At 44.4% G+C, this 11253-nt stretch overlaps 2 protein-coding genes across 2 annotated transcripts in view; both read left to right on the top strand.

Annotated features, from left to right (window-relative positions):
- The first annotated feature begins 71 nt into the window (after positions 1-71).
- On the top strand, positions 72-3471 carry apex2 (APEX nuclease (apurinic/apyrimidinic endonuclease) 2). The gene is made up of 6 exons (XM_083641421.1): positions 72-190; positions 356-439; positions 655-835; positions 1767-1910; positions 2013-2082; positions 2265-3471. Exons 1-6 carry the CDS (start codon positions 76-78, stop codon positions 3456-3458), a joined length of 1788 nt encoding a protein of 595 aa, XP_083497547.1. The 5' UTR covers positions 72-75; the 3' UTR covers positions 3459-3471.
- A 4053-nt stretch (positions 3472-7524) lies between these two features.
- LOC310780875 (sodium-coupled neutral amino acid transporter 3-like) overlaps positions 7525-11253 on the top strand; it is a 14809-nt gene continuing 11080 nt past the window's right edge. Inside the window, exons 1-4 of the mRNA XM_083641382.1 lie at positions 7525-7658; positions 9650-9770; positions 10075-10159; positions 10737-10852. Coding sequence (XP_083497508.1) covers positions 9730-9770; positions 10075-10159; positions 10737-10852 — 242 coding nt within the window. The 5' untranslated portion in view covers positions 7525-7658; positions 9650-9729. The remainder of the gene's footprint in view (positions 7659-9649; positions 9771-10074; positions 10160-10736; positions 10853-11253) is intronic.

The raw sequence follows: 11253 nt of genomic DNA, 5'->3' as shown, positions 1-11253 counted from the left end.
TCAGACAGGCGTGGATGTATTGTTGTCATCTGTCTCACGTGTATTCAATCGCTGTGCATAGTTGACCGTTTCACCATGAGGATCGTTACTTGGAACATAAATGGCATCAGGACGTTCAGAGGTGGCATTAAGCACGCTCTTGATTCGCTGGACGCAGATATTATCTGTGTTCAAGAGACAAAAGTGACAAGTAAGTGGTTAGCTTACTTATGAACGCTGAACAAAGCTGTCAGATAAGCAAGCATATAGCGTTAGCATATTGTACCGTTATCCTGTGAAGCTCTTCATCTAATGTTCGTTTTTTCTTATAATAATACATTATTTTAATCTGTACACCCCACACTTTCCCCCACAGGAGACCTGCTTGACGAAAGAACTGCCATTGTTGACGGCTACAACTCCTATTTCAGCTTCAGTCGTGGACGTAGCGGCTATTCAGGTTCATAACATTTTCACAAAAATTCACTTCATGCCAGTCATATATCCAACGTGTATCTACGCCAAAACCTTATCTAGCAATCATTTTGCTGAATGGATACTTATATTAATTAATTATTGAAGTGCCCCCTGTTACTGCAGCTGTTCCTGGGTCGTAGATGGGTCGTAGACAGTATGTAAACTCTTAAATTGACCTTACATTCCTGCCCTGCACAGGGGTTGCCACTTACTGCAAAGACAGTGCCACTCCATTTGCTGCTGAGGAGGGTCTTACAGGTCTGCTGACCACCCATGAAGGCTCTGTCGGTTGCCATGGTGACCACACAGACTTTACAGATGAGGAGTTGCAGCTTTTGGACAACGAAGGACGAGCTGTTATTACCCAGCACAAACTCATGTAAGTGTTATTACCCAGCACAAACTCATGTAAGTGTTATTACCCAGCACAAACTCATGTAAGAGGAACATGGCTGTTATTACCCAGCACAAACTCATGTAAGAGCTGTTATTACCCAGCACAAACTCATGTAAGAGGAAAATGCTACTTTTGAAGTTTCAATCATGTGCTTTGTATAAGCATCATGTTTTTGTGGCACACATGCTGTGTCTGTATTGTATTGGGTATTCATTAGGGGTGGGGGGGGAAATCGATACACCATAGTATCGCGATATTTTGCCTGAAGATATTGTATCGATATTAAAAAAAAAAAAAAATTGCAGGCCATGCCAGGCCACCGGGCTACTATAACCTTTAGTTCCAAGGCCAGCAGTAAACAAACAGTAGCATATTTTCATTTTGTTTTAACAGTTTTGTCATAACAGTAATTTACAAATTCCCCAGTTACTAAATGGGCTGCACAAGATGTTTTGTGCAAGTGAAGTGAAGTTGCATTGTTCAAAAACTACCTAAGTACAGTAGTCCACACACACATCCAGTTAAGGTGGACTGTAAGTAGACTGTAACAAACAGTTCAGTTTGTCAGGTGCATGCAACTATGACATGACTTTATGAAAGTTGTTGGTCTGTCTACTTGACAATGTTGCTGCAATAAAATGGTTGAAGTCAGATGTACAGACTGGAAAATTGTTCTTATTTAAACCAGGTGTTGACAAAGTTTTCCTTTGGGGACATCATTTGCAGTTGAAAAAGTAAGAAATCGCAATATATCGAAATATCGCAATATTCAATATATCGGCAATATCGCAATACTATCGTATCGTGACTTAAGTATCGTTTTAGTATCGTATCGTGGGCATCTGGTGATTCCCACCCCTAGTATTCATATCATATTTTGTTGACGTGGCCTTATATCGTTTTATCCTCACAGGTGTCAGGACATACCGCAGACAGTTACAATCATCAATGTGTACTGTCCAAGAGCTGACCCTGAAAAGCCGGAGCGAAAGCAGTTCAAACTGCGGTTCTACGAGTTGCTGCAGTGTCGGGCTGAAGCCATACTCAAGGCTGGAAGGTGAGAGTTTAGGGAGGATTGGAAATTACATTTGAACACTTGAGCAGTCTGAATTAAACATTATTATTATTATTAATTTGTTTTCTCTCTTCATTCTTTCAGCCATGTGATTGTTTTAGGAGATGTGAATACATCTCACCGGCCACTAGACCACTGTGACCCAGATGGCATTGTAAGTGAAAGGTTATGAATACTCTCATATGAGGGTCTTCTTTTATACTTTGATGTATTAAATGATCATTTAGGTTAACTTCATGTGGTGGGTAATAACAAACTCACACCCATGCTAAGTGCACAATGTATCCATGTTCATAATAATTAGACTCTTCCTGCTTTATTTTTGCCATCGCTTAGGATGATTTTGAGGAGAACCCTGGAAGAAAATGGCTGAATGGCTTCTTGCACAGTGACGGTCAAAGAAAGGGGAATGGGGAGGAACCGGCTGAAGAACGTGAGGTAACCTCAGCAGATCCCGTCCGCAGTGGGAAATTTGTGGATACCTTTCGCTACTTCCACCCGACGCGCACGCATGCGTTCACATGCTGGTCCACTCTCACCGGCGCCCGCCAGACCAACTACGGCTCGCGCATCGACTATATATTCGCCGACTACCTGCTGGCCAAGGAGCAGTTTGTGGCAGCGGATATCATGCCGGAGGTGGACGGGTCGGACCACTGTCCCGTGTGGGGGGAACTCCGTTGCTCTCTCCTGCCCAGCTCCAAGACCCCTCCTCTCTGTACTCGCCATCTGCCAGAGTTTGCCGGCAAGCAGCAGAAGCTCTCGCGGTTCCTCGTCAAAGTGGGCCACAAATCGATCCCGTCTCAGGGCAGGGATGCGTCGTTACCTGGATCTCAGGAGGTCGAGGAGAGGCGGGAGAACCTAAACCCCTCCAGAGGCGGGAACAGCTCTGTAAATAAAAGGACATTGACGGCGGCGGACTCTGCTGTCCCAAAGGGGAAAAAGACTAAGACGGTAAAGAATTCCTCGAAGCAGCCTCAGGGCAGCCTCCTCGCCTTCTTCAAACCCAAAGTCACGAACGCCGTTCCTCCCGCGGAAAGCCCTGCTAGTAGTCGGTGTGAGAAAATGCTCGGGATAGCTGACGTGACCTCATCATCACAGAACTTCCAAAAAGGGTGTGCGACTAGACGAGATGTGTCCCCGGGGACGGGCGGGGACACCGCGGTTAAAGGTGTCAGCGATGGCTCACCACAGCCGTGCCCTGGCAGCAACAGCAGCAGCACGGAGGAAAGTGACAAACACACGGGGGCGAAAGCTGAGCGGTTAACCTCGCCGCAACCCACCGCGGCGGGACCCTTGGATACCAAGAAGGGGGCGTCGTCATCGCTGGTGTTCTGGAAGTCTGTGCTTCACGGGCCGCCCCCGCCGCCCGCCTGTAAAGTTCACGGGGAACCCTGCGTGCTTCGGACCGTCAAGAAGGAGGGGCCCAACATGGGCAGGCAATTCTTTGTGTGCGCCCGCCCCCAGGGGCATTCCTCCAATCCTGAGGCTCGCTGTAATTACTTTGCGTGGGTTGACAAGGGGAAATAGCAACTTTAATTTACTCGGGAAAACCCCCTAGCTCAAAACACGTGCCTACTACACAGAAGTCCTGACATTTTACAGATGCTAACTGTTGATTATGTGTTTGTTTTTTTAATCGTTTTTTAGTTTTAGAATAAATACAGCACTTTTTTTTATATCTTTGTGTTCGGTTGTACTTATTCTCATTGTAAAGAGTGTGAAATTGGCCCGTGTGTGTGTGTGTACACAAGGGTCACATGATCAGACTGCTGAAGCTCAGAGCCTCATGCCATATGGCCGCTGACGGTTTGAAACCAGTTATTGTGTGACCTGGGTCTTAAGCATTGCAGGATGAATATTTAATGTTGCAGATGCTGTTTTCTTTTATTATAATGGCGATTGCCTTTGACCTTTGTACAGCATTCGATTTTTGGCGCTCATAGACCCTTTTCACGGGGGTCATTTTGTGTCGAAAAGGCAGGGTAAACACAGGTGCAAGCAAAACACTAATGAGGGTCTCCAACTTCCAATCATGGAATTTGGAAAGCCTCATTAGTGTTTTGCTTGCACCTGTGTTTACCCTGCCTTTTTGACATAAAATCCCCCCCTGTGAAAAGGGTCTATTGCAGTGTGACCATATTGAGATTTTCTGCCCACTAGATGGCAACGGTACAGAGGTGATGACTAAAAGCTGAAGCACAGACAAGGAATTACAAAACCCACAACTGAACAGCCAACTGAACAGCCATCACCACCTGCACAACCACAATATACTCAATATCATAGTGTAAAACCATGTAAGCATAGGCTAGCCAGGGATGCTCAACTTGCTTTGCCCGGGGGCCACTTTTGCAAAATGACAGGAGGCCAGGGGCCAGTTAATAAACAAACATCAATATATATTTTTCTGTAGTGGATTGTAGGTTTTTGGGGTGTCCGCCAGAGTTTAAGTCTCTCCATTTTTTGCATACAGGATAGTTGGATAGGATATTTGACAATGTAGCTGGAGCTCGGTCAAACTTTATTGAACATTTTCATTGTGAATTTGAAAATGGTCGGGACCCGGGGGGCCACTCTGCACCCTATCGGGGGCCGCATCTGGCCCCCCGGGCCGCAAGTTGAGTATCGCCGATTACAACATTGCTCAGTTTTAGGCCTACATGACATTGTCGAAGCTAGTTGAGCAGGCACGTATCTAGCTCCACATGTGACATGCTTTTGCACATCTGCTTTAGTGCTCCTGGGTTTTGGAAATTCAGCCTCAATGCTGAACAGTGTCCAAATATTTACAATCAGATTCTTTCATGAAGTGGCCTGAGCTCCACACACACGTGGCCTGCTCAGACTGTGTGGAGGGAGTGGCTTAGCTTGTGACAGGGCAGGAAACGTCTTTAACGCGGGCAATTACTACCCTCCTTTCCCCCCCCCCCCCTGCTTCTCTCTCTGTCTGCTCTCTCCCTCTCTCTCTCTTACAGTTACACAGAGAGCTTCTTGGCTCTCCAAAAAAAGCAGGTTTTGGAAGTGAACCAGGAACCAAGTTTAGACGTAGAGGAAACCGTTACTTAATTCTGTTGAGACTGAAGACATCCATCTGTCTGTGACTGTTGGGAGAGAGGTGAGTACAGGAGGAGAGCCTCCACTATCTATATGACACCATTTCCCCCATTCATATATGGGCTTACAACAGAAGCATGTTATCCTTATTTACACAGTGAAGACATTGACGTTGCGACGGGATTCAGTTTTGAAACCGTTCAGCGGGGGATATATTTATGTTCTTATTCCTAGCTAGTCCCTTCGGTGACCAATGTTGGCAGTATGCTAAATGCAGCGGTGGCATTTTGAATGGCTCGCTGAAACCGGAGAGCCACTTGGCTTAAATCATTGGCACGGCCATGACATCCCAAAATAAAGTCAATGTTTGATGCATGATTTTACAGATTGAGAGCAGCAGACGAAATGTCTCCGTCCTCACGTCCGCAAATGTTTGACACGAGTTATAATGTTATCACTGTTCTGCTCCACTGGCTTTCACCAGAGAAACTCCTATTGAGTGAATACGTGTCACTGTGAGGTCACTGACTCGAGGTAACCGTTCTTCTGTCCTCTCGTTATTTGGATTCGGCCGGCTGTCCACGACGACTGTTGTTATCCAGATGTTCCACACATGCGATGGAAATGTAACCCAAGACGTTTTATTTCCACAACTCGAGAGAACTGCGTTTAGAATAAATAGAGTGATGGAAAGTGTTGCTTCTCATTTTTGTGCCACCACGACTAAGATGAGATGGTCTGACAACAGAAAGGCTATCTTCCCAGAGAAGGATGTCATGTGGAGATAAAGAAAATGTGGGTGTTTCTTGGGCGTGCAGAGTTAACGTGGACTTTATCAACTCACATTCTGCTTACGACGAGGCAGACGCAGACATTTGTTTTGAATTAGTTGCTGTATTTAGAATGTATCGTGTGCTGTCCTTATTAGAGCTGAAAAGCTTCATCGAGTCAATTGACAGAAAATTAATCGCCAACTAATTTTACAATCGATTTAATCGTTCAGACTCATTTTTAAGAAAAACAATAGTAAAATTCTCTCATTCAGCTTCTTAAAATGCAAATACTTTCTGGTTTCTTTAGTCTTCTGTGACAGTAAGCTCATGACCTTTGGGTTGTGGACTGTTGGTCAAGACCATGAAGACATTTGAGGATGTCATCTTTTGGGGGAGGGGGAAATGATCGACATATTTCACCATTTTGTGACATTTCATAGACTTAACGACTATTCTATCAGTCGAGAAAATGATTTAACAGATGAATCGATGATGAAAATAATCATTAATAGTTGCAGCCCTAACTCCTTATATACAGCTTATAGAATGTGAACGCTGTCAATCTTCATGTGGTGTGTTGTGTGAGCTGATACATGTCAAGTAAACCCTCCGTTTTCGAGACCCTGGAACTGTGCTGGCAGAGCTCCTAGATGGATTGATTGATTGAAACGATTTATTTCAAACGGTTAAAACAATACATAAAATGAAAAAAACAGTAAACATAACAGTCCAATAGACTTCACCAAACTAACTGTTTGCGAACTGTTTGAAAAGGGGCCGGAAGAAGCCTCTGCTTATCGAGTCCTGCCCCCAAATCATTCATAAACAAATGTATACATCCATATATATGCATATACCAACTCCCACGCTCCTCCACACATGCTCATGTATACACATACATACATACATACATATGTATATATATACACAGACGTATACAAACTTACCCATACACACACAATATCATAAATCATAAAACCCACATATCCCTATCAATACTTATTCCTAATAATACATTCCAATATTACCCCCAATAACCCAATGCTTTGATATTAACTTGTGTTGAACCAATATAAGTGACAATGTATATGTGACATAATACAGCGACTTGCATGTCAGTGTGTGTGCGGCCTATAACCGTCTCTCTGTGTGTCCGAGCACGCGACAACCGTTAGCATTCCGCACGATGTTTGTTTGCAGACTTTAAGCGGACTCACATGCAGGACAGCCTTAAAAAAGCACTTATCTCCTAAGCTAATTAACATCACTGTGACTTCCAGCAGGATGCTAAAACTGTCAATGAGTATCCGCCCATGCTGTAACAAAGCCCACCTCAGATGACACCCAGCCCCCCCCCCCCCCCCTCGACTCCTCCCCCCCCTCGACTCGCATGACTGTGTAATGACACGGTAATAGCCATGGTATTCTCCTCCCGTTAACATGAGAAGCTCACCTGATCCAATGGATTAAAATGTAGGTTTAAGACTGCAATCACTCTATATAGACTACAAGCACTCTCTCTGTCTTTACGTGTGCCTCTGATCATAATGTGACAGCCATGGATCCCCACAGTCTCTTTAGCGACTGCGGGGCCGTGTGTGTGTGAAGGCACACACACAGGAGCCACTACTACCTGTAAGCTGGTGTAACAAAGGGTTAAGAATGGGTGTTCCCATTTCCCGCTCTCTCTCTCCCCCACCCAGACACTAAGCTCTCTCTCTCTCTCTCTCTCTCTCTCTCACTCTCTCCTCCCTTCACGACCAAGGAGCTTTGGAGAGGGCAAAACTCCCTCAGCAGCACAAGGCTATATATAAACATTGGAAGAAAAATTGAGTGCACTTCCTCGAGGATCTATTCTGTCGATATACGGGAATTCCCCCCGGAAACGATCTTTGGCCGGGTAAGTTGTCCTGCAGTGAGAGTCCTTTTAGGTGTTGAGGAAAGGGAAGGGCAAACTGTCAATAGTGAGCTGGTCTTGCATCAGACAAGAGCCATGTGTTACACTACAGATGGATACTATGGCCACTGTAGTCTCTATTGGGGTTTAACTTCAGCTTGTGTTGTTTTTATTGAAAGCACTTTAAAAACTTGTGCCTTAAACATTTTAGAAATGTGGTTGGGGGGGGGGGGGGCTTGCTGGGGGGGGGGGGTTGTAGATTTAGCTACAAGGATACTTTTAAAAAGCGGTATGCTGAGTGAGATCAGTATCATTGACGTAGTTTCTCGTAAACCAGGCTTGTCTCGTTTTTCCATTCTCCCACGACGATCTCATAGTGATTAATCGCACGAAACGGCCTCTCTCTCCGTGGAAGTTAAATGCTAAATATTCCTGACATGTCCTCTCCTCTACGCCTCGTTGGGCTGTGTGCGTTGGCTGTGGGCCATGGGAATTTGGGGCTGGATATGTAGCTAAAAGAAAGTTAGCCTAACCGAGTTGACCTGAGGTCAGGAAGCTATGGGCCCCAGTCAAGCCACAGTTTAATTAGTACCTCCAACACTGGGAACCTATTGTTTATCTCCACAGGCCGGTGCCCTCAGCAAACAAGTAATACGCACCGTCGTACTTCAGTAGGCTCGTTCAGGGTCAGGGATTAGCGTAGGAATATAAAAATTCCTGCATCGTGTGAAAACTCCCAAAGGAATGGGACAATGTAGTGCGAGTATGTCGTTGGGGGTCAGATGTGAAAACCCTGAGGGCAGCCTGACCCCGAGACCAGGCACGCATCCCATGACCCAGTGGCAGACCTACGCTCATTCTCAACTCTCTCCATGCCAGCTTTGTGTTGCCGGGAACAGATTAGATCAACATAAGTCCTCTGACAACATTTGTTATTTAAAGCGTTTCATGTCACATGTTGGCTTTTGAATTGACTTGAAGAGTTTCCCTTGATTCTGCCAGTGGATTTGGATTGTGTGTGGACCATCACGGCTACCCAGACGTTTTAGTTATCCTCATCTCTTCTTAATGACTAACTTAGTTACTAACTTTAACTAGTACTATCAAATGTTACTGTATGAAAGGTTAATTATATCGCTGAAGGAAAATGTGAGAAATTACATTCTTGTTAACCTTGCCAAGGAGGGAAACTGATCGCAGTGTGTGCGTGTGTGTGCGTGTGTGTGTGTGTGTGTGTCAAGACTTTATAAATAGGTCTGTTATATGTCTATATTATTTTCAACTATCAAGTCACATGTCAAGTCCACTTCAGTGTTTCTAGTGTTCAATTAATATACAGCCAATGGTTAAATTACAGGTAATGTAGTGAGTTTGCAATGGAGAGGCAGATTCTGTGTTTCTTGGTCTGTCTGTCCCACTGATGACATCATCAGTGATGTCATAAATGACATCATCAGTTAATTACTCACACACACACAAGGCTATAGTTCAGTGATGATGTCACTGATGACATCATCAGTGACTGATGTCATCAGTGATGTCATACATAGGCATTGTGACATCATCAGTGATGTCATAAATTCACACACACACGGCTATAGTTCAGTGATGATGTCACTGATAAAAAGGCTATTGTTCAGTGATGATGTCACTGATGACATCATCAGTGACTGATGTCATCAGTGATGTCATACATAGGCATTGTGACATCAGGGATATCATAAATTCACTCTCTCTCTCTCACACACACACACAAGACTATAGTTCAGTGATGATGTCAGGGCGGAAACAAAACAATCCCAGGTGACATCAACCCTCCATGCACATATTATGGGGAAACTCCTAGTAGATTTTGGTTTGAGTCCATGAACAAACGTCAAGGTTTGATACAGTATGCTGATTGACCATAAACAAGTAACTCTCCTCGCCAGAACGCTGCTCACATTGTTAAGGAAGGCACAGATTAAACAATTGTTTTCTCCACTTCCTGCTAGGTGAAAGTTTGAAGAAGGTTCGGGTCGTTCAAGCAAAGTAGACCTTCAAAGTGTCCCACCTCACAGACCTAACAACCAGGATGGAGCTTCAGAAGATGAATGGACATAGCAGGGATGATGGGTAAGCCTAACACATTGAACACTAGTGACGTAGATTGCCGTGTAAAATAGTAGTCGAATACATTTAAATTCAATTAAAAAAAGCTTGGTTTATGCCAAGGTATGCAACATTAAAGCTACCCAACTGCCTGGAAACATAAATCGAGTACAGCTCAAGGAGTTAACTTTTTTTTAAGCCATATTTAAATGTATGTTATCGTTTTACAGCAGTCGTGTGTGTGTGTGTGTGTGTGTGTGTGTGTGTGACAAACTGCCTATGTTGTTTGTTGTCTTCATTCTCTCTTCATGTGTATTTGTTGTTCTAGGTTTGATGCGCTGGAATCGATGGCTGAGCGCGATGAGTTTCTCCCACATAAAAGTGATGGCAAGAAAGAAGTTCACTTTACAGACGTGAGTGCTTTGGCTCGGCCATACTTCAAAATGCTGTTGAAATGAATTCAGCCATACTGAAATATAATAATACACTGCTTAACTATGCTATATTCTTATATTGCTATATTCTTATATTGCATCATATTACGCTATATTCTTATATTGCATATTTACATGGACTCCACTGTATGTCACTTTAAAAGGTCTTTTATTTTGCACTTTATAATAATTATAATATAAATTTGAAGATTGTCTACCGTCTGTTCATATTTTGCTATTTGTGTTTGCTGTTGCTGTGATCGCTGCGCTGCATGATGCACAAAGACAAATTCCCTCGTTTGTAACACGTTTACTCACTATGGCTGTTAAATCAATCTGGAATCTGGAATCTTAATCAGCTGCAGTCTGATTGAAAAGTCTTTCTTAATCAGCTGCAGTCTGATTGAAAAGTCTTTGGTGTGAATGATCTTAATCCTTCTTGGGAGATCTAGCTAATGTGATTTTTCCAGGGCTATTTTGCGTTTCCGTTGTGATGTGGTAACCTTGCATTTACGAGAGGGTTGATCGGTGCTCCTCTTCTGTCTTCTCACTGCAGTTTGAGGGGAAGACTTCTTTTGGAATGTCCATCTTTAACCTCAGCAACGCCATAATGGGCAGTGGAATTCTGGGATTGGCTTTTGCAATGTCCAACACTGGAATTATCCTCTTTATGTGAGTATGCAGGCCAAACACACAAGCCAACATCTGGCTGAACTCTGTCCCTGTGAGAGTATGTGTGTGTTTGTGTGCGTGTGCGTGCATGTTAGTGTGTGTGTGTGTGTGTGTGTGCATGTTAGTGTGTGTGTGTGTGTGTGTGTGCGTGCATGTTAGTGTGTGTGTGTGTGTGTGTGTGTGTGTGTGTGTGCGCGCGCGCGTGCGTGCCTGTGTGTGTGGGTGCGTGCGCCCATGCGCATGCATGTTAGGGCTGCAACTAACTATGTGACAGCGGTGGCCGGTATTGTTCTCACGTTGTGAATCTGTGTGTGTGTGTGTGCGTGCGCGCGCGCGTGCGTCTGTGTGTGTGCGCGTGTGTGTGTGTGTGTGTGTGCGTGTGTGTGTGTGTGCGTGTGTGT

Source organism: Poromitra crassiceps, assembly GCF_964638095.1.
Source record: "Poromitra crassiceps genome assembly, chromosome: 8".
Lineage (NCBI taxonomy): Eukaryota > Metazoa > Chordata > Actinopteri > Beryciformes > Melamphaidae > Poromitra > Poromitra crassiceps.
This window is presented reverse-complemented; position numbering and strand designations above follow the sequence as displayed.

Excerpts from the sequence above, each read along its gene's own strand:
- apex2 (XM_083641421.1), top strand. The coding sequence starts at position 76 with ATGAGGATCGTTACTTGGAACATAAATGGCATCAGGACGTTCAGAGGT. Across the intron at positions 191-355 it reads TCAAGAGACAAAAGTGACAA|GAGACCTGCTTGACGAAAGA; the intron begins GTAAGTGGTTAG and ends TTTCCCCCACAG. Across the intron at positions 1,911-2,012 it reads GCCATACTCAAGGCTGGAAG|CCATGTGATTGTTTTAGGAG; the intron begins GTGAGAGTTTAG and ends TCATTCTTTCAG.